We start from the raw sequence: 23,646 nt of genomic DNA on the forward strand, positions 1-23,646 counted from the left end.
CCTGCAAATTGAAATGTTAATGGAATATTGAGTAGTGCCACAAACTGGCTGCTCTGCTCCATCAAGGCTAGATTTTCTCTTACATTCAGTTTTTGCATGCATTACCCCCCTCCTCAGTACAAGTTTTAAGTAATTATAGATGTGCAACAAAGATGGAAACACTAAAGCTCCCATCACAGTGACACACAATAGTTACTCCCAACACTATCTCTCGTTCTCATTTGTCTTCTTGTTTTCTCTCTTTCAGTATCACACCCCTTGCCACATTTTCACTCCTCAATCTATCCTCCCCTGTGGGTTAATTATGGTGTGTGTGGAGGGTAGGGGGTGGTTTGTTTTCTATCATCCCCAGGGACCGTCTAATGTGACAGAGATGTGCCACTCTGTACTCTAATGGGCCAGTGAAGCTTTAGCTATGCCTGTGGCGTTAGCTGTACCCCAGCTTCTCTCTCTAATGATGAAAACTGGCTTTGTCTGGTCTTCTGGTCTAGCCTGGAAATTCCCTCTCTAGAGGACATGTCAGCTTGGCTAATATCAGCTTTAGAGGAGGAGAGAGGATCACTAAGCTTTAACTAAAAGTCTTCCAAAATTAAGGAGAGCATAACAAGTGGAGTTTGTTTTAACAGCATGGGCAGTGTGTGTTTGTCTGCGCAAACGCCTGAAGCTATTTTATACTGCTTTATGTTTCTTCTAGTTGTGAGAATGCATACTTTCTACCAGCCCTCTGTGTTACACTGTAAATACTTTCATTAACCAAGGATTAGGCTTATCCCGTAACGTGTTTGCTTGTGGTTTACCAGTGTGATAGCTGAGTTTTCCTTCTGCAAAACTTTATGACTTTCTTTCATATATAATCCATGCACATTGCTGACTAAAGATGAAGGTGGCAGCCTGCGGTTTGACTATATGCTGCATGCAGCAGCAGCAACGTGCCACAGTTGGTGATATCTTTCTTGCTTTCACTACAGCAAGGACGCTATCTATCAGTAGAGTTTTACTTCACTGCATTTTGCACCAAGGTCGTCCCATTAAACGGTGAAGAACTGTTTTCTTTCTTGTGTTTCTTGTCTGAAACCACAAGGCCCAGTGCAGCCATGCACAGTCGTTTATAATTAAAAGTGCTTTGTCTCAGTTAGGTCAATCTCTTGACCAATGTAGGACTTCAAACAAGCAACTGTATCTTGGGAGGTTGTTCTGAACTGTGACACGTTGTGCTTTAGTTACATAATGATGTCGACTCTAGGTTTCTAGGGGCTGATTTGTTTTATATATATGCACTTACGTTTTGGGCATAACTGCCATTGTAGGCTGGTAATGAGTAAAATGTGCACAACACAACTAGGCAGTAGCAATAAAGAAAATATCCCTGCATCTATAGAATATTCATGGAATGATCAATAATGGAGAAGTTCTAGGCATAGGAACAAAAGCCAAACAGGCTTATTGTTTTGTTTATGTTTTTTTTTGTTTTGTTTTTGTTTTTTTGTTTTTTTGGAGGAGGTAGAGGGGGGGGCAAAACACTAGCAAGATCAGGTGCAAGAATTCACTATTTTAACACCATCTGAAAAAGCATGTGTTTCTTCTTCTCGCCATGCATGTTTTAAAATGACTGTGTTTTCCTCCAAAGACGTAAACTTGACCCACTCGGCTGAAAATTTGCTTTTCTAAATCTTAGGTGGATGTAGAGGCAGTAGAAGAGCGAAAGGGTGAGATGAAACGTGAAAAAACTGCGAAGAGACCAAATGTTCAGTATAGTGTATTTGTGGAGAGTGGGGCAGCAGTGTGTGTGTGTGTGTGTGTGTGTGTGTGTGTGTGTGTGTGTGTGTGTGTGTGTGTGTGTGTGTGTGTGTGTGTGTGTGTGTGTGTGTGTGTGTGTGTGTGTGTGTGTGTGTGTGGGGATGGGGAGGTAGGTAAGCAGTGGACCCCAATCTCCTGCTATGAGTCCCTGCACCCCTCCTGGGGAGTGACAGATTGTGGGCAGCGACAGAAAGGAGAAATGGTGGTGAGGGAAGAAGATTGAAAAGAGAGAGAACAATTTAGTGAGAGTTATCGTAAGAGAAGAGAAATGTTTGACCTCCTGCTGTGTGTGAAATTGTCTTATGTTGATGACTTCATCCCAAAGAGTCGTCTCAGGTGTTGATCTCTTTTTACGCTTTGGTGCTGAATCAAATATAAATCTGTTGATTTTACACGCTTCAGCACTTGTCATTTTAATTGAATTTTTGTTGCTAACAAAAGCAATCCACAAGTGTTTTTTTCAATTCCCACCATTCACTCATTCATTCTGTGAGAAAGTGGGGGAAACCCACAAGAAGAACTGGGACGAGCTGAAACCGAGTCCACTCTGTTAGTATTTTTATTGGTCCCAGTGCGTCTGTGGAAAATATCTTCAACATTTATTGTTTCTATAATGCCAGTAAGTTCTTTGCTTTGATAGATGATGCTTTCACTGGCTCCAAGTTTCTCTTTCAATCAGAAAGCCCTGTCACAGACAGAGAAAAGAATAGATAAAGAGAGAAAGAAAATAAGTGTGATGGTTGACCCCGCTGTGCATAGAGGAGTCGATGTGTGAAACTCCCAGCTGATTCACTGTGGGATGAACTCAGAGGCCTGCATATGCAATTGTCTGCGACATGTTGAGCAGTAAGGAAAACTTCCAGATGGGTCTCTTTGAAGAACACCTCTGATTGCATTAAACCGGAAACTGTGATGGAGACTTATTTTTGAATATGAATAAGCACACTGCAGGACCACCACTTCAATAGATAAAAAATAAAAATGAAAAAATATCAGCTCCAGCTCACTAATTCAAAGCCAGAACAAAAGCCTGTACCAGCCGTTGTTGTCCTAAGGTACTGTGGATTTTTGCAAATCGTTAAATATGATTACCTTTTTTTTTTTTTTTTTTTTCCTGGACTCCCTCCTCTCTTGTTTTTTCCCCTCCAAATAGAGTCGACCGTATTCTTCCCCGAACAGATCCACTCAGTGGAGGAAGATGTTGGGGAGCTTTTCATCCCGGTGCACCGCAGTGGAGACATCAGTGAGGAGCTCATGGTGGTCTGCTACACGCAGCAGGGTATGGACTAGTCTTTTTTCACCTCATTTAACCCGTTTACCCTCCGTTGCACCGTGCCGGTGTGCCACCTTGCCAGTCAGACTTTTCAAATCAGGTGGTGAATGTTATTATTTACAGCTCGGTGCATTATTTCTGACTAGAAATATTGTTTTCACGATGTATATAATTAATGATTTCAGACATAGGTGCAAAAATGTCTTATTATGTTCAATTTTGTTTATTTATTATCATCCTTCAAATCATAACAACACCAAATAACGAAAATTAAGTTGTTGTATCGGGTTACTACATCCATTAAAGTAATGTATATTTCAATCTTGTGTTCTGGGTGCCCTTTTGTTCCTACTTAGTGTAAGGCTCCTGTATCCATTTTAAGATGGAGTATCAGGTGCTCTTGTTGCTGCTCCCGGCTGACAGTATCAGTGAAATCTGTGAGCTTGCCGGAAGAGAAGCACGCTCACACGACATTTGCATTTTTCACAAACCACATGTAGCAGCATAAACTCAACAGGATTACACTTGGCTATTATTCAAGTTTTGCAGCAGCTGATTCAAACTTCCGTACATCCTCTGCCACAGATGTCTCTCTTTATGACAATTAAAACCTATGATCAATTTATTTTTTCAGCTGATGAATTTCACAATTTGGGGAAAACAAGAAACATTTGACAAATTTTGACAAAACTTTAAGGGATGGTGCATCTTGGTTCATATCTGACATGTAATACCTGGATAGCTGAATTAATATACTATTGCTTAATATCAAAAGGCTTTAAAGGCTAAACCACAGGTTTGAGTGTAATAAAACTTGAGAGTTTTCTCTTCCCATTAAAACAAATCCACCAACTGATGGATTTGCTGTAATTAAAGGTCAAACTTTAGCTACATTAATAATCTGAATCTTTTTACTGATTTATGACGCACGACAACTTTATTTTAAAATTTATAATTTTTTAGGTCTGTATTACAATAGTTTTTACACCAAATTTAGCTAAATATTGTACATGATGATATATGAAAATTATTATTTCAAATAAAATCTCTAAAATAATACATGCGGTTTGAGGTTCAGAGTGCTCAAGGTTTGTGCAATGATGTGCTTTTTAATCATTTAGATTGTCTAAATGTTGCGCTTCATTTAAATTTTCCCCATGATCCTCATATCTGTCACCATCATCACCTCTCCTCTCGTTGGTCTCTCTGAAGGCTCGGCCACAGGGACGATTCCCACCACCGTCCTGTCGTACTCGGACTACATCTCCCGTCCCGAGGAGCACGGCAGCATCCTTCGTTTCGACAAGGGTGAGAGGGAGAAGCGGTGTCGCGTGGTACTCATTGATGACTCTCTGTATGAGGCAGAGGAGAGCTTCAACATCACCCTGTCACTGCCTGTCGGGGGACGTCTGGGAATGCACTACCCCACCACCAAAGTCAACATCTTGGAAGATATGGATGATGGTAAGGCATACTGAGGATATGCTGATATATAGATCTCTCTTTATATGTGTTTGTCAGTAGATAAATTTGTTTCTTTGCTAACTCTTCTTTTTCCAGTGTTCTTTCCGCAAGTTATATTTATTTCAAAGAGAAAACTTCAAAATCAAATTCTGGTTAAACACGTTTCCCATCCAATGTGATGTACTGTAATCCAAATGATAGAGAGTGTAGCAAACTTTGCAAAAGGTTTGTTTTTTTTGTCTCCGTCTAGAGATTTAGAAGATTAAATTAATTTATGCTTGGCTTCAGTTTAAAGCAACACATGCTTATATGTACGTATTCAGGCCCATTTAAGCACAGTGTGTGGGTGTCACTTCACAGTGCCAGAAGTTCTGGTGTTTTAAATTGTCTATTTTAAATTTAAATTATGTGGCAGAACTTATCTTAATTAAGCTTGTTTACAAAGTTACTGGGTGTGGAGGCATGCAGCATGTGAGAACTGGAAAAACCCTGACATAGACCCTGCACCCGCAGCAGACAGATTAAATCAAGCTCCCGTTCTTGCTGTTATTCTGACAGTTTTTAATTAGATTCGAGAGTCACCCAGGAGTCCAGTGGGAGTAAATTATCATACATGTCCCTTGTCTGCTTTCATCCAGTTACAGCATCATATGGACAAAGTAGATTACATATTCTGAAAGGCACAGAAATGTGTGGAAGATTTATCTGTGGACTGACATGCCTGCTGGGATATACCCATTCCAATATACAGGCATTCTCCACCATCTCACTACTCCGCATTGATTTACTTTACAGACTTTACAGAGACGGATGGATGTCTCTGCTCAAGGTTTTTTGCTAAATGCCATCGTATGGATTGTTACGGTAAAAGTCCAACTCTTTTGTCTTTGTTCTGGAGACGAGGGAGCGATGGTGTGATAAATTTGAGTCAAATACTGCTGATCGCTGTTATTTTGCATAATCATAAGAATTATTTATTATAAAACAGCTGGATCAAACTAATAGGTCATTACATTTATTTACGTCATCTCGTTGCACCCACCTGTTCTACAATGGCTTAATGGCTCATGAGTGCAACATTAGTGGCACCAATTGTTAATCTTGAAGTGCATAGCTTCTAATATTTAAATGACTGCATTTTAGTTTTAACCCAAAAGAAAAATGAGAGGCCAATAACTTGGAGGAAGCAATTTCCCACCCAATTTACCGAACCTGGAAAGACACACGCAGCCATAGTTACATTCCAGCAACTGACTATACGCTCAATTTCAGTCATTTCTTTGTATATTTTAGTATTAGGTATTGCATATTTAAGCTGTCATTTGTGTCATTTTGGTTTACAAAGCCTAAACGGCAATAAAAATGTAATTCATATTAATCTGTTCCAGTGTTCAATGCCAGTGAATGGCACTTCTTCTTCATAAGATGTATTGTTAAAGTAATATGATTATACTTGTCCTATACTTTACAATTGACATAAAATAAACATAAAAAGACAATTAAATAATTAATTGCAATTTTTGCATGGCAGTTAATTGTAAAATACATTTCATGATTGCGACAGCACTAGTGTAAACATCTTGTCACTGATTATGAAGTAGAAACCCATGTGTGTTTTCTATTTTAGTGTTCTCTTACCTTGTAAAATTTACCTCGTTATTCATCTTACTCTGTAACGGGAAATTAGTCCTATATTTTTAGCTGCTATGTAAAAATCCTGCCATATCAAGACAAGAAAAACTACACTGTAAAAAGGGATCTCCAGGGAGAGGAGATATACGAGATGTTGGTTAAAATGCTGACCGTGTTTGATGTCACAGGGTCTTCGTCAGCGTGGAAATACTAAAAACAGATTACATCTGTTACCCCAAATAAACAATACTGCATCACAACCAGTTCATAGAATATCTGGTTGTCATCAATGCAAGTTTAAGCCTGAAAAACACATTTGCAGTACTTCTGCCAGTGTTTATGTCCAGGTTAAGATTAAATCTTTGAAAAGTGAAGTCTTACTTCACAGACATTTGATTATTTTCCTTTGAGACGACTCAGTCTTCCTTTTTATCTCTTTCATTCTGTCATAAAGTTTTTGTATTAGAAAGAATAGTGTCAACGAGGATGCTTCATGCTACTGTCAAATTGTAGACTGGGATAAATAAAACAATGATGACTTACAACTGAGAGCTCATTTAGGGATACAAACAATTGTGCCAAATTGACTGTGTGTATGTGTGTGGAGGCATCTGGGGGCCAGTTAACAAGAAACATGACACGCTGTCTGATTGTTAGTAAATTGTCAGAAGACTTCAGTCTTGGTGCTGAGTTCAAAGGAATGGAAATATGTTTGTGAAAGCCCAACTCCAGTGAGAGATGATGTGTAATTTTTAGCCTCCCAGAGGATAGTAAACTGTCTGACAGTGCTCTAATACCAGCACCCAAGCAGACAAGCTGCAGCCTCCTTCTCTTTAGTACAACCTCAAATCGCCAAGGAAAAGAGCGAAACAAGAGTTGTGTTTTCTTGTGTACATGGTTCCTTGCATTTGCATGTGTGTTTAGATGACCACGTCTATGCACACCAAGTGAATGTTGAATGTTTAAGACCTTAAATTCTGCATCAAAGGTAAATGCTTAAAAAAAAAAAAAACACTTGAAAAACTCTCAAGTGTGACTGCTGGTGCTCTATAGAGCCCCATTTTTCCTTCCCCCAGGTCAAAGTCAAGTTCAGTCTGCCGTTCTCCTTCCATCTATTTTCCCTCTACCGCCACTCTCTCTCTCTCTCTCTCTCTCTCTCTTTCTCTCACACACACTTTCCCTCACTTCAGCTGAAAAAAAAAAAAAAAGGCCAGGAATGTCTGCTCAATTTAGTGCTTTATCAGATTAAACTGTACAGTACCTGTCTCCCTGACTGTTGTTCTCTGCATGACTGCACACTTTGACTCAAAGTGAGTGTTGTCATCTCCTTATACCCTGGCGAGGAGAGGGGACACTTTGACTTTGCGGTCAGGTACATATGACCACAGCTGAGTTTGTAGAATTGTAGATTAGCTCTGAGTATTTCTTGGAAACCCAGTCCTCCATTTCAATATTTGGGCAGCCTTACTGTTGGTCACACCGAAGCAGCGGTTTTGCAGGCTAGTTTGTCCGGCCTCGCTGAGGGGGAAAAGCTGAGTAATTTTCCACTTCAGGAGGTGGACCCCAGTGGACATGGAACAGGAGAGATTTCATTTCACCTGTTGTCAATGTAGGGCAACACATTTCGTTCTTAAACCAAATTACCGCATATCCTAGTAACGTAGAAGCTGCAAATTGTGGCAAGCATTTTCTGTCCTATTTCTTTATTCTCCCCCTAAATTCCGTGCCATGTTGTGTGGTATGAGAGAAAAAAGCAGAAATTGTCAACAATTTGCACATTTGCATCGAGTGATACAAAAACGTGACACAAATTTACCAAACAAAAGACTCCCAAAGTCACTACATCTTGATGAGTATGGAGAGAAATTAAACTCCAAATGGTCACAAATGTGTGCAAGATCTTCAAGTGGAGATTATATTTACAAATGTGTGTATGTGTGTAATTTTGGCTATTCATGAATGGGATCTCTGTAGAGCTGAAGATGTGAAAAGAGTCTAAAAAAAATAAATCCAAATGCAAATGTTATATGATCTGTGCGTATGAGGCGATCTGTGCACACGCTTTTAACAATATGAAAATATATTGAAGGAATCTCCAATAGTTTTAGACATTTGTATACACAGGGGTATTCAAATAGCTTGGTATTTGTGTGTATTGTAACACGCAGTAGTAGTAGAGTAGCAAAAGTTACACACAAATTTTTGGAATTTAATATGGATTTGTAACCTTTTTTTTTATCAGCTGGCATTTGTGGCCTAAAGAGGTCAAACTGGCACTGAATAACAAAATTGAGAAAAGTCAGAAAAAAATAAAGGTGATGTGCAGCCAAACCTTTAAAAATATATATTTCCTACCTTCTTAATCATTCCATGATCCTTTGTGAGTAGAAATGTTAAACCCAAACACTAATTTCACATTTATAACATAAAGAAAAGCCCCTTGGGTTCCATTTGTATTTACAGAGAGATTTGTAAGATCTTATCAGCTAGCTTCCTTCCAAAAGCAGGGGCCCTTCCTCAGAGGGCAGCTGAGAATGCTCTATAAACTGTATTTAAAGGGCGCAGTGAACACACAAATGGCTACAGCCGCCCACACAGTAATAATTATTACAATTTGGCTTTTCACCTTCTCCAACCTTCACACACACTTCAGAGTGCTAAACCACAGGCGTGGCCCCAGAGGGGAGAGATGATGCAGTTCTCATTCATCAGTCACCACTCAACTACCTCTCGTGGTGTCACGTCAGGCGCAGTCGAGACGTGTGAATGCAGACGTGTAAATTAGCATGCAAGCAGGAGTGTCCTCTCGGTCAGGATAAAAGGAATGTGAGCCAGGTTGCTTACATGTAATATAGCATTTATTAATTTATATGCTATATGTTCCCACTGGATTCGCTGAGGCATGTCATAATAGTTATAAACAACAACAACAAAAACTCATACATGCCCCCAGCCTGTTTACCAGTGTGCTTGGTCAGATGTTATTATCCATGTGTTTTTCCCACCTACACAATCTGTTGTTTTCCTTTTACTCTGCCATAGTGCAAATACTCAAATTCAATTTGCATTACAAACCAGCGCTACATCTGTTAGGTGAAGCCGAGTGTGTGGGAGGAAAAGGTGAAAGAGGAAGGCAAATGCAGTGAGGAAACAAGTCCTTAGATGGAAGGAGAGGGCACATGCTGCGCTTGATGTTTGATACTCGCCAGATAGTGTTGCCCTGAGCTGTCACTTATTCTTATCAAGCTGAGAGTCACAATGTAACTGCAGCAAATTTCCACAGTCCCTCACTTATATACACTGCATAGCTTTTTGTTATGTGGCCCAGTTAAAGTATATAAATAAAATATGAAAGTTTATATACCAGTAAAGTAAGATTCAGGAAAAGAAGAGCTCTGGACTGTTATGTGTTTGATCATGACACGAAAAATGATAATACGCGTGCTATTTTTGGATTATATGCCAGAATGTAAGAAACGAGCCAAGTGAGAACGAGCTTAAAACAGAGACAGAAGAACTTTTATTCTGTCAATTTTTTTGACTTGTGAGAGGAGGGCGGGGTGTGGGTGGAGGGGGCTTTTGAGAGATGAAGCTGTCAAATACACTCTGGACTGCCTCCACTTTGCTGCCTCAGGAAACAATGCCTGTTCAAACAAGCCTTTGAGCAGTCTGGGGGGGCCGCTTTCTGCCTGTCTCACCATCTCACTACTCCACATTCAGAGACACACACACATACACAGGCTGTGTTGTTGTTTTTAGTGCTGACTGCATCCTAATTTGTTAAAAGTACTTAATTTTTCTGACAGACGAAACAATGACATTTAACAATGAGGTTGAATGAGAGACCAGGAAAAATCAGAAGGTCACGCTTCCCTGCAGTTTAACTTCAAACTAATGGGCTGCCGCTTTTTGACCTCGGTGTCTGGATGCTGGCTTTACAAATGAATCTTGCCAGACTGTGGGTGGCTGCTGTCAGGTCTAAGTCACCGAAGGTGCACTCATAAGTAGCATTAACACAATGCAAAAAGAAAAGTAATTAAGTGGCATGTACAAATGTGCCTCCTGAGGAGGGTCACATGAGGTTGATTGCCATGAAACAGAATTTATGGGCTACAAGTGTGAATCTGCACTTTGTTGTTGAGTTTTAAAGCAAACTCGAGACAACAAACAGAACAAAGAAAAAGGACAAAAGTACAGTACTTAATATTTCAGAGGGTCCTGAAATAGCAAGATGTCAAACACAGTAACACGAGTGCAAAGAATTACAATGTACAATTACTGCTATTCAATTATTTATTTTCATTGTTCCCCAGCTCCAGTGTTTTACTTTGGAGAGGTAGAGTATCATGTGGATGAGAGTGATGGATATGTGGAGGTCAAAGTGTGGAGGACGGGAACTGATCTGTCCAAGCCTGGGACTGTCACCGTCCACTCTCGCAAGGCAGAGCCTGTCTCTGCAGAAGGTAAAGCTCCCATTCAGTCAAGGATCACTTCTTACTGATTAGAAATTATTTGATGTTATTATGATTCACCATTTAAGCTCATCTGTCTGCATTCTATATGTCCTCTCGGCGCCTTATCAGTATTCATTTTTTTCAACCGTCACCGTGCTCTTTGTCCTTCCTCTAGCTGGTATTGACTATGTGGGCATCAGTCATAACCTGGACTTTACCCCGGGCGTCAGCATGCAGACGTTCAGGGTCACCATTCTGGATGACCTGGGACAGCCGCAGCTGGAGGGGACGGAGAGCTTTGAGCTGGTCCTGCGTATGCCAGTGAACGGCATCCTGGGAGAACCTGGAAAGGCTACAGTCTTCATAAATGACTCAGTATCTGACTGTAAGTGGTTTGATTTTGCTCTGCATTTTCATACACGCAGCACTGTATGTTCATACAAACATTCATGGGCCTCAGAGGATGAATCCTGCTGACTTCGATTATCACCTGACGTTTCGTCTTGCTACACTAGCATGTTCACTTTTCTTGTTTTTAGTAAAAGGCCTTGACAAATATTGGAGGAATGTTGATTACCTGCTGAGTGTGTTTGCATTGCCACTGTGAGTGTATTACAGAACTACTGACAAAGTACAGCCTCATTCTATACAGTTGATGTACTATATGTGCATGTCTAAGTACATTTTTTTTTTTGTCCAAAGTGATGTATGAATAAATGTAATTGTTACTGGTGAATATACAGTGGCTGCTCCAAGTGTTTGAAAAACAAATTCCTCAAAAAATACTCATGAAACGTGTTTTTCAAGCTTATCATGACAACTTCTTTACACTTTAATATAACTGCTTTGCTCAACACAACTTAACAATTCATTTGTCACTTTTCTTTGACTGTGTAGTTATAGTTTCACAGGATTCGTTACTAATATTCAGTCAGAGCAGCTTGTGTTTTTAATATCAGTCTGTCCACCATGGTAGGAAATATCACTGCTTTTCTTGTGATGACTTAACTATCCTTTTGACTAACAGTGCCAAAGGTGCAGTTCCGTGAACCAGTGTACAGCGGTGAGGAGAGTGACGGTCAGATCACAGCGACGGTGTACCGCAGTGGTGACATCAGACACACATCCTCTATTCGCTGCTACAGCCGTCAGGGCTCTGCACAGGTCGCCTCTGACTTTGATGAGCGACCCAACACAGATGCATCTATCATCAGTTTCTTACCAGGTGCTTCAGTGATCACACGACACGTGTTTTCTCTCTATTTTTTTTTAACATGCATCTTGTGCCGTGAGAGTTGACACATTTTTCGTTAAGTGAAGAGCTCCTTCAGGAATTGTCAGGTTTTTGTTTTTGTTTTTTTCATCACACATTACATTTTGTGCACACAGTACCTACTGCGATGTCATTCTCACAAAACGTGTGCAAACACCGTCCTCAAACTAAAGAGGAACTGAACAAAGAAGGGGATACTCGCATGAATAAGATATTACAGTGGGTACGGAAAGTATTCAGACCCCTTTACATTTTTCACTCTTTGTTTCATTGCAGCCATTTGCTAAAATCAAAAAAGTTCATTTTATTTCTCATTAATGTACACTCAGCACCCCATCTTGACAGAAAAAAACAGAAATGTAGAAATTTGTGCAAATTTATTAAAAAAGAAAACTGAAATATCACATGGTCATAAGTATTCAGACCCTTTGCTCAGTATTGAGTAGAAGCACCCTTTTGAGCTCGTACAGCCATGAGTCTTCTTGGGAATGATGCAACAAGCTTTTCACACCTGGATTTGGGGATCCTCTGCCATTCTTCCTTGCAGATCCTCTCCAGTTCCGTCAGGTTGGATGGTGAACGTTGGTGGACAGCCATTTTCAGGTCTCTCCAGAGATGCTCCATTGGGTTTAGGTCAGGGCTCTGGCTGGGCCAGTCAAGAATGGTCACAGAGTTGTTCCGAAGCCACTCCTTTGTTATTTTAGCTGTGTGCTTAGGGTCATTGTCTTGTTGGAAGGTGAACCTTCGGCCCAGTCTGAGGTCCAGAGCACTCTGGAAGAGGTTTTCTTCCAGGATATCTCTGTACTTGGCCGCATTCATCTTTCCTTCAATTGCAACCGGTCGTCCTGTCCCTGCAGCTGAAAAACACCCCCATAGCATGATGCTGCCACCACCATGTTTCACTGTTGGGATTGTATTGGGCAGGTGATGAGCAGTGCCTGGTTTTCTCCACACATACCGCTTAGAATTAACGCCAAAAAGTTCAATCTTGGTCTCATCAGACCAGAGAATCTTATTTCTCATAGTCTGGGAGTCCTTCATGTGTTTTTTGTCAAACTCTATGCGGGCTTTCATATGTCTTGCACTGAGGAGAGGCTTCCGTCGGGCCACTCTGCCATAAAGCCCCGACTGGTGGAGGGCTGCAGTGATAGTTGACTTTGTGGAACTTTCTCCCATCTCCCTACTGCATCTCTGGAGCTCAGCCACAGTGATCTTTGGGTTCTTCTTTACCTCTCTCACCAAGGCTCTTCTCCCACGATTGCTCAGTTTGGCTGGACGGCCAGGTCTAGGAAGAGTTCTGGTCGTCCCAAACTTATTCCATTTAAGGATTATGGAGGCCACTGTGCTCTTAGGAACCTTGAGTGCTGCAGAAATTATTTTGTAACCTTGGCCAGATCTGTGCCTTGCCACAATTCTGTCTCTGAGCTCCTTGGACAGTTCCTTCGACCTCATGATTCTCATTTGCTCTGACATGCACGGTGAGCTGTAAGGTCTTATATAGACAGGTGTGTGCCTTTCCTAATCAAGTCCAATCAGTTTAATTAAACACAACTGGACTCCAATGAAGGAGTAGAACCATCTCAAGGAGGATCAGAAGAAATGGACAGCATGTGAGTTAAATATGAGTGTCACAGCAAAGGGTCTGAATACTTATGACCATGTGATATTTCAGTTTTTCTTTTTTAATAAATTTGCACAAATTTCTACATTTCTGTTTTTTTCTGTCAAGATGGGGTGCTGAGTGTACATTAATGAGAAATAAAATGAACTTTTTTGATTTTAGCAAATGGCTGCAATGAAACAAAGAGTGAAAAATTTAAAGGGGTCTGAATACTTTCCGTACCCACTGTATATGCTGTAAAAAAAAAAAAAAAAAAAAAAGATTTACTGTAGAATATATACTTTATTTCACCTAAAATGTCTTGACATATCCTATCAAACATCTATCTGTACACTCTAGGAGAGGTGGAGAAGCCGTGTATTCTGTCACTGGTTGATGACACGCTGTTCGAGGAAGGAAAAGAGCTGCGGCTGGTCTTAGGAAACCCAAAGAGCAACTCACAGTTTGGTGCATCAGTGGGAGCTCTGAATGAGACTCTGGTGAAAATCAAGGACACGGCTGACAGTAAGTGAGGAGAGTGGGAGATGGAGGTGGAGAAAAGTCAGGAATTAAATAAATGGTAAAGTAAAAAAGTAAGTAGTTTAGCTGATGATTCTGAAACATACAGTAAATGCAAAGTACACCTGAACACATATGTTTTGATTTATGACTGTCATTAGCAGTGATTAACAGGGATAATTAAAGGTATACGTCCACAGTCCAATATTGTGTAAATATTTTCTTATATTTTTCTCCCTCTCTGTGCACCTTAGAACCCATCATCCGCTTTTTGGAAACCAAGTTCAGTGTTAGTGAACCGAAGGAAGCCGGCGCCGTAGCAACTGTGAGGATCCCTGTGGTACGAGTGGGTGACACATCGAAAGTGTCATTGGTTCGCGTTCACACTAAAGACGGGTCAGCTATCTCCGCAGAGGACTACTACCCCGTGTCTCAAGGTAAATCTTACACATCCTCTCATGGCCTTTTAATAGTCAAAACTAAAATAAATAAAAGAGCAGCAGTGCAGATTGTTCATATCAAGCTGCAGATTAACTGCATTAATGTCATTTTGACAAAAGACACAAATTGATGGAAGCAAGTGGATCACAAGCAGGATTTACAAAAGTAAAAAAACACTGTTGTCATTCTTTAACATGATGCTTGTCTTTCAAAAGAACTCTAATATATTTATTGCTTACATTCACTCACCGTCTTCCCTTTTCTTCTCTTTCTCTTTCTCTTTTGTCGGCATATTAGTGTTATTAAAACATGATGCAAAAAATTCAGGGAGCCACTAATCAATACATTGCTCTGCAGCACGTCTGGAAACTTCACAAAATACATTACCTTTGCACTGGCTGGCCTGCAGATATCCCTCTGCAATTGATTTCCATTATGCATTTGAAGCAGCTAATAAGAGAAGTTTTGACAAGTGTGAAACAAGGCTCCCTATAGGAATGTGAAAGTGATGAAAGTGGGCATAGCGGTTTATTTGGGTAAGGGTCATTAATTTCTAATTTCATCCCAAATGGGGAAAGGTAATTTTTGCAATAGTCCAGTGGAGGGTCATGTAATTTTTAATAGAATCTCAGTATTCTTCATGCCTTGTCAGCAGGGTGAAATCTTCCATTCTATCCATTCAGCTTTTAGTGCAGTGAACCTTTCCTAGCTTAATCAAGGCAAGAAATATTTATGTGAATACATTCAGTCTATTCAAATCATACCTGCCTACCCACCGTTCAAATTTCCCCTGCAGTTTTGAATTACACAGCGGTGACTTTCTCATTTTGCACAATATTCTCTCACTGCTGCACATTTCTAATGCAAAGCTCTATTACTTACCTTGCAAGGAGATGGACCACCTTTGGCACTATGCAAATAGAAAACTGCAATGCTTTTTAGCTAAGTGATATATTCCTCTGAAGCAATAAAACATGAAGTGGGCTCATCTGTAAGGCCTTTTCATTTTCTGTGAAAATCTGAACTCAGCAAAAGAGAAAGAAACTTGGCCTTGATGTCACTCATTTTTATTGGCACAAGAAATATCAGATTACACAGCGATTGATGTATTGTATTTGTTCTAATAATGGTCTGTCGTGCTGTATTTTATCTATAGTTAATCAGCTACGTGTGTGTGTGTGTGTGTGTGTGTGTGTGTGTGTGTGTGTGTGTGTGTGTGTGTGTGTGTGTGTGTGTGTGTGTGTGTGTGTGTGTGTGTGTGTGTGTGTGTGTGTGTGTGTGTGTGTGTGTGTGTGTGTGTGTGTGTGTGTGTGTCCAGACATTGAGTTCAAACAGGGGGACAAGCAACATGTGGTGAAGGTGGAGGTGCTATTTGATGGAGTCAGAGAAATGAGGGAAGCGTTTACTCTCCATCTGAAGCCCGATGAAAACATGGTGGCTGAAACTCAGGTCAGAAATGTGCTCATGCTTATCCATCACACAACAATCACACAAAATCCAGACTGACATTTGTGGAATTTCAGCTTGGTTGAAAAAGTACAAAGATGAAAACTGTAGTTTTTCTCATTTGACCCATATTTATCCAGGTCAGTTCCTCAGAGATCGGGGATCTCTTTTACAAGGCTGTCCTGAGCGAGACATCGGCAGCACTTTACTGCAGCTGCAGCCAAAAGAGCAATGAAAACATTTCTCAATAAATAATAGATTATCTAAGAAAAGAAGGAACAGTGAGCAGAAGAAAAGAGCCATAGAGAGAGAAATAAGAGAGGGGTAAAAAGAGAGGTTGGGTATGAGCCTCGACTGTGAGATTGTAAACACATCCTTTGATAGTAATCCATGGTGTCTTGACTCACAAACATCTCTGTGTTGGTGGTTCTCATTTGTCTTAAAGCTCTTTTTGTGGAACAGGTGACTAAAGTGATAGTTTACATCGAGGAAACCAACAGCATGGCTGATGTCACCTTCCCCTCCCTACCTCATGTGGTGTCGCTGTTCCATTACGATGATATCACCAAGACACCAGAAAACCTCCATCCACCAGCCGGCTATCCAGTCATCTGTGTCACAGTGAGTCAAACTGAGACCATATCCAGGGACGTTGGAGATATCGTTGCAAAAACAGTTCACTCTGGTAACACCTAGGAATGTAACTTTACGGGATACAGTTAAATTTGGTCTTTTTTTTTCCGGTAATGAAGGTAGTAGGAAATTATCAGGGCCCACTGATAAGGACCCATAATTTTCTTCAGCCAAAGTTAAAGTGTCCTCCAGGAGTTGCCTAGCTTTCCTGTGCTTAGAAGACACATTACAGTTTTGTAGACTGAAAAACTTGTGGTCTCATACACAGGAGAATCACTTCCACTCTTGAAAACAGGCTCAGTGAGACTCTTAAATGGATTCTCATGATGTGTTAAGTCATTTTCTCCTCAGGTGACTGCTGTACGTGGCTTGAACTTTTTGTGTGTGTGTGTGTGGGGGAGTGCATGTGTGTTTATTTCCTTACACTGTGGTCAGCTGCGTAGGAGGTTCCCTGGGGAGACAAAATGAAGCAGTCTTGTTAAAATAGAAGCGTTGAGTGCTGCACCAAGAGGCTCAGTGTCAACAGCTTTAAAAATAAATCCACGGAAACTCTTCAAAGCTTACTGCTCCATCCAATATCTGTAGCTTTCTAATTATCAGAAAGCATTTTTTAAGAAATCAGAATGCGAGAACATAACGCAGGGAAACATCTGGATTTCCATGGCAACAGCCACTTGTTTGAATTCTCCACCTCTTCTGTCCTCCGGCATCTGCTGTATCTTTCCCATCTCTCTGCTGTCCCTGCCTACCCACCCACTGCTGCTAAATTCTTTATCCATCCTCCAGGCTTGCAGTACAAAATACCCAGACTATGACAAGACGGGCTCTATCTGTGTCAGCGAACACATCAACAACACCTTGACCCGCTACCGCTGGCTCACCAGTGCCCCAGCCGGCCCCGACGGCGTCACCAGTCCCATGAGGGAGGTGGACTTTGACACATTCTTTACGTCTTCCAAGATGATCACACTGGACTCTGTCTACTTCCAAGTAGGGTCCAGAGTCCAGTGTGCTGCCAGGGCTGTTAACTCGAATGGGGACGAGGGTTTAGAGCTCAGCAGCCCCATTGTCACAATCAGCCAGGAGGAAGGTGAGGACCAAACAATGAATGAATCCGTCTCTGTGTCCTATGTTTCCTGTTTTCTAGAGAAGGAATTAAATAGGGATTTGGCCCCATGTTACAATAAGAAAAGTGCGTTGTTCTCCAAGCATCATGAAGGTTCAGGAATAGTGCTTTTGAATGAACAGAAACGACTATAGCTACGGTGCAGCCATAGAAAACACATGGATCGCTTTTCTTTGTTGTCAGTGCAGCTTTTTGCTCCCATTTTGGTTTTATTACATGTTTTTTTTTTTGCTTTTGAATTCAAAGTGAAACAGTGGTGGAGAAGTATTTACATTATTATTTAATGCCACAATGTAAAAAATGCTTCATTGCAAATAAAAAGCCTGAAATCAAAATGATACTAATTCTGTGACAATGTACTTTGAAATTTGGCCCCTGTGAATGTTATATTGTTAAATATCAGTTTATTGGATAGTTAGTACTGATGTAGTAAAATTTTAGCCGGATACAGGGGAGCTAATTTTATATACCATTTAATCTGTAACTTTATCATATTTCATTGGATTCAGCAAATGGCACAGACACCATTTTCATCTGTTAGAGCAGCTCCAATAAACTATAATCCAGTGCTGCTACAAGCTATGTGCTATGAGAATGGGTCAAAGCTCTCAATCATTTCTCTTTTGTTGTTCCTATGATAGCACTTGTGCTGCACTCATTCCACCTACACATCCTGAATGCAACAAGGTCAGACGTGCTTTCTCAGGGTGGTCACTTGGTATTTAAAAAAAAAAAGAAGTAGAAATCAGTATATTACAGTGTAGCCTGTTAGATGTAAAATAATTAAAAGTTGATTATTCACCTAAGTAATTAGCAGACATAATCTTAGCCAATCAGGTAGTCTTGTTTCCTCCAGCATGTTGCAGTCTTTTCTTGTGTTTTGAGTCTGTCTTCTCTACTCTGCTGTCATGAAAAAGGTATGTGTCAACCACGCAAGATGGGGACTGTTGGCGCTGAGCCTTTCTCTGCCAAGCTGCGCTACACGGGAGCAGACGACCCGAAACACCCCAACCTCATCAAAGTGACTGTCACCATGCCTCACATAGATGGTAGGTAGGAGCTGGAGGCAGGGCTCGTACCACAGATGAAGTGAAGTGTAATGTAGTGTGTGTAATATTCACGTCTGGGGATTCTCAGGAGCGTGACAGACAGAATATAGATCTCACCGGGTTGTATCGAACCCCGCTGTAGAAACCCTCCAGCACGCCCGCTACTTAACATTCCCTTCTTGATTTTTAATCAGTTTCCTTCTGCTTCGCGTCTTCCAGGGTTCCTTCTTGCTTTTTTTTCTGTCCCACCCCCCTTTGTCTTTTCTTCACTTTTCCCCTCTTCTTTCAACTATTTCTTACTCTGCGCTTTTTAAATAATTTGTATTTTCAGTACATGTATCAGATACTGTTGGACACGCTCAGAATCATCTCTATTTGCCTTTCAGGTATGCTTCCGGTAATCTCCACTCGACCTCTCATGAACTTTGATCTGACTCTCAGTCCGGATGGAACCCGAGTCGGAACCCACCGTTGCTCCAACTTGCTCGACTACAATGAGGTCACCACAGGTCACAGCTTCATAACGCCTATGACGCGGAACCCTGAGAGCATGGGAGATTCAGTGCCCTATCAGTTCAGCAGCTCTCTGCGGGGGAACGGCACATTGCGCTTCTACAGGAACCTCAACCTGGAGGCCTGTCTGTGGGAGTTTAGCAGCTACTACCACATGTCTGAGCTGCTCACAGATTGTGGAGGAACCATAGGGACTGATGGACAGGTGTGTGTGTGCTTGTGTGTGTTTTGTGTACCTTTGTCCACAACATATAAATTCCAATCTTGGGTTTGTATGTACATCTGTTTGCCTGCTCGCCTTTGTGTGTGTTTGTATCCCCCTGTGTGTGTTCCTGTCTGTATGTTCAGTTTATTTACACCCCTCTGAATGACAAGGACGCACAGACAGAACGGCACCAGATCCGTTTGTCTGTATTTTATGTCTCATTCACTGCATGATTGTGTGTGTGTGTGTGTGTGTGTGTTTGCCAGCTCGGTACAACAGCATGTGATTGACAACTTTTAGTGTGAAAATACACACACACACACACACACACACACACACACACACACACACACACACACACACACACACACACACACACACACACACACCAAGTATTGCCGACCTGCCTGTCATTCCCCTCATGCACACCACTGCTATCAATATGGAACATTAAAGCTCAGATTCACTCGAAATCTGTGAAAAGCGTGAAAGGAAAACCATTTCTTTTGGCATCTTAGATATCTTCTCTAACATCCTGTCAAGGTCAAGAGCAGAATCTTTGTTCCCTGACAGTTTGCTCAGTTTTTCTTTGACTGCCTTGGTAGTAAGTGTTGAGCTCATCAGAGAAGTCTGACATCGCTGTTCAATTTTGGCATTATGGCCAGCTGCCAATTAGATGCTAACAAACTTCCAGTTGCTGTTTGCTGTTGTTGCATCATTGCAGCAGATGTTGCAATCGTTGTTCTGTTATATTCTACACGGCAACAGTGTTCGCCTGCTTCTTGTTGTTTTCGGAGACAGACCCTTGCTCCCTCGTTCATGTCCTGCTGCTCTTTTGTGTTCCTCCAGCCTTTGATCTATGAGCTTCTTGTTTCTGATCAGACTGCTGAATGTGCATGTGGGGTTTTGTGCGTGAGACACAGGGAGAGAGAGAGAGAGAGAGAGAGAGAGAGAGAGAGAGAGAGAGAGAGAAGGAGATGGAGAGGACTTTTGAAATGAATTGACTTGTCCCCAGTCACAGCAAGAACCGCTTGCACACATTAGTTACACACGATGCTCGTCATCCACAAGACCTCAAGTCCTCTTCGTTAAGGGAGATCACTGTCACACTGTCACTTGGGTTATGTTTTTGTTTTTTTTCCAAGGAGTGCTGAAAGAAAAACAAAGAGGCAGTCACCACCTTGCAACTCCACCAGAGTGCAAGAATTAAAGAGCACAGACAGGGATACTTCTAGACAGACTCTATATTTTGGGTGAAATCTGTGTTTTATTCTGGCTTTTTAATGAAGCTTTGTGTCTCTGTTGGGGTGTGCAGGCATGCATTTCTAAACTTTAATGTTGTTTGTTTTAATGTTTTAATGTTCACACCCACATGCTGTCTTTATTCTGTCCCAGTCAGTATAGATTAAATGAGGGGGTTGCTGTGCTAAAATGACAGTTTAGTAAAACCTAAGGATTGTGGTAGTTTGTTTCTCAGTTAGCAGCCACTTAATTTCTCATTTCAATCCAGATTCAGCAATTTCACAACGTACCCCACTGATACTTCATAGATACTGTGGTAAATTGAGATTCTCTCTGTTTTCAAAGATATTAAACCAGACTCTTAATCTCCTGATGCTTTGTGTTTAGATATGACTATATGCTAAACTATACATTGCTGTATACTCAAGTGATGAGGAATGGTTGATCAGAGAAGAAGGATAAATTAAAGGATTAGAAATCACATTCTTCTTTTGTACCAAAAACATGTTCTGCCAAATTGCTTCTCTTAGTTCTTCTTGCCAATTAATCTCTTCCTCAGTAATCAGTTTGGAAATTGACTATGCAAATTGATACAAGTCAAACAGAAATCACGTAGTGCAATTCAATCATTTTTTAAGACAAACTCTGGCTGTGGTAAACTTGGGAGGGAGACAGTTCAAATATTTAAAGTCAGACAGATTTGTTGAAACAATGTTGGTGAGCAGAGACACCTAGTGGTGACTTATATTAAACTACATCTTAGACTTCATATTAATATGAAGATGTTCCAAAGGGGTAGAAGTGTACAAGTCAGCTTACAAAAGTTGAAAAATCAAATGTGATCAAATTGTTTTCAATTATTATTTTTTAAATTAGTTACATTTTAAGGGTTGCACATGTGCTTCATTAATGATCAACAGGAATTATGAAGTTTTTAAATTCTTGGAAAACTTCTTTTGAAAAACAAAGCAGAAAATCACAATACAAGCCCGCATCACTTACCACTGTGGTTCTCTGTGTGCAGCACAGTAAAACTGTTCTTCCTCTTTGACAACACTGAGTAGGAGTGAAAGAGTTCAAACACCTTGTGGAGGAGAGCAGTGTGTTTATCTGCTACATCTTCTCTGCACTTCTTATAGCTCATCAACCTACAGTCACCCCTTAATCTGAAAGAATGATCAAGTTTTTCTGTCATACACACTAAGGATGTCTTGCTTAAAGCTTTTACCAGCTATCAAGTACATGAGCTAATTAATAATTAAAAATGAATAATTAACTTTGTTATCTGACGTGGGCGGCACAGTTGGTGCAGTGGTTGACGATGGTGCATGGATGGATTATCTGACATAATTATTAGCCTAAAATGTAACTGTAATAAAACACATGCTCAAGGATGGCTGCTTTTAACTTATCAGCTTGTTTTTGCACCAGTTCTTCACTCATCGGTGTCTAAAACGTTTATACAGGTGCTGAACCTGGTCCAGTCCTACGTGACCCTGCGTGTGCCTCTTTACGTGTCATATGTTTTCCACTCCCCCGTGGGCACCGGCGGCTGGCAGCACTTTGATCTGCAGTCTGAGCTGCGCCTCACTTTTGTGTACGACACAGCCATCCTCTGGAAGGATGGCATCGGCAGCCCCCCGCAGGCAGAGCTACAGGGTAAGTTCCTGGATGATACTGTCTTCATTTAAAAGACATTTGAAAAAAAAAAAAAAACGCAGTTCTTGCAGAGTCTTTTGTGTATGTTTGTGTTTTTTCCAGGTGCGCTGTATCCTACAAGCATGCGCATCAATGAACAGGGATGTTTGGTGGTGAACTTCCGCACCAAGGCTCATTTCAGGGGTCTGTTTGTGGAGTCACATTCTTCAGGAAGAATAAAAAGAGCAGGTAAGACTGACAGATATTGTCATAATATTACTTTTTGTATTCCTCAAAAAATTTCACCAGAACTGAAGATGCAGAAATGATTAGTTTAGGAGTCATCATTCAATTTGGTATCAGTCCTCCACTATAAACTTCTTCTCTTAAAATTATTTAGTGACCTCCATTTCATCCATGGTGATGAGTGTGGACCACCCTGGCCTAACATTTAACCTCACCTTAGTGAGGAGTGAGCCCACCTACAACCAGCCAGTCCAGCAATGGACCTTCACCTCTGACTTTGCAGTAAGGCCGCCTGAAATTTCTTTGTGCTCTGATGCACAATCTGAGACATCTGCTCTGTAAATGTGACTGTCTGAACAGTTGGAAGTAAGGGCTGATTCAGACTGATTTTTTTTTTTTTTTATCTCTTCCTTTTGCTGCTCCATAGGTAAGAGACTACTCTGGGACCTACACAGTGAAGCTGATTCCCTGTACCACGGCCCAGAAAATGCAATACACTGTTCCACCCGTCTGCAGTCCCAGAGAACTAGTCACCTTTGACCTGGACATCAGATTTCAGCAAGTAAGGCAGTCTTTGTTTCAGCTCTAAGATCCAGTGGTGGCGTGTTTTTTTTCTCTCTCTATCTTATTTCATTATGCTATCACTTACTAACTGTCTGTATACTTCCTTAGGTGAGCGACCCAGTTGCAGTGGAATTCAGCCTGAACACTCAGATGTTCTTGCTGTCCAAGAGGAGCTTATGGCTTTCTGATGGATCCATGGGTTTTGGTCAAGAGAGTGATGTTGCCTTTTCTGAGGGTAAGCCTCACTAGGTTGAAAGACTTTTAGCATCTGTTGCAGTGAAGATTTAAAGGAGTATACTAGTAGTCTACATGTATCTGCAGGTGGAAATAGGTTTTTTTAAAATTGATTTTCTACCTTTCAGGCAGACAAAGGGTTGCCTTAATACCAGTACAGTACAGTACAGTAGTATTTTACTTGTCATATTCATCCATAACATTGATCATTACTTCTTTTCTTTACTTAGTTAAAGTATGATTGTTGCATGGTATTTAAAGGATTGAGTTCACTTTGATTCATCGGGATATTGCTTT

The 23,646-nt window shown here is 40.9% G+C and overlaps 1 protein-coding gene across 1 annotated transcript in view; it reads left to right on the forward strand.

Annotated features, from left to right (window-relative positions):
• frem2a (FRAS1 related extracellular matrix 2a) overlaps positions 1-23,646 on the forward strand; it is a 61,848-nt gene that overhangs the window by 34,839 nt on the left and 3,363 nt on the right. Inside the window, 17 exon segments of the mRNA XM_069720747.1 lie at positions 2,951-3,076; positions 4,283-4,534; positions 10,480-10,629; positions 10,796-11,005; positions 11,648-11,845; positions 13,854-14,018; positions 14,267-14,449; positions 15,772-15,902; positions 16,362-16,520; positions 17,319-17,622; positions 18,576-18,707; positions 19,094-19,425; positions 22,134-22,326; positions 22,429-22,554; positions 22,706-22,833; positions 22,979-23,113; positions 23,224-23,350. Coding sequence (XP_069576848.1) covers positions 2,951-3,076; positions 4,283-4,534; positions 10,480-10,629; positions 10,796-11,005; positions 11,648-11,845; positions 13,854-14,018; positions 14,267-14,449; positions 15,772-15,902; positions 16,362-16,520; positions 17,319-17,622; positions 18,576-18,707; positions 19,094-19,425; positions 22,134-22,326; positions 22,429-22,554; positions 22,706-22,833; positions 22,979-23,113; positions 23,224-23,350 — 3,051 coding nt within the window.

Source organism: Brachyistius frenatus, unplaced genomic scaffold (genome assembly GCF_029030835.1).
Source record: "Brachyistius frenatus isolate BFR_SWC_R1_liver_20210118 unplaced genomic scaffold, ASM2903083v1 Contig_5, whole genome shotgun sequence".
Classification (NCBI taxonomy): domain Eukaryota; kingdom Metazoa; phylum Chordata; class Actinopteri; family Embiotocidae; genus Brachyistius; species Brachyistius frenatus.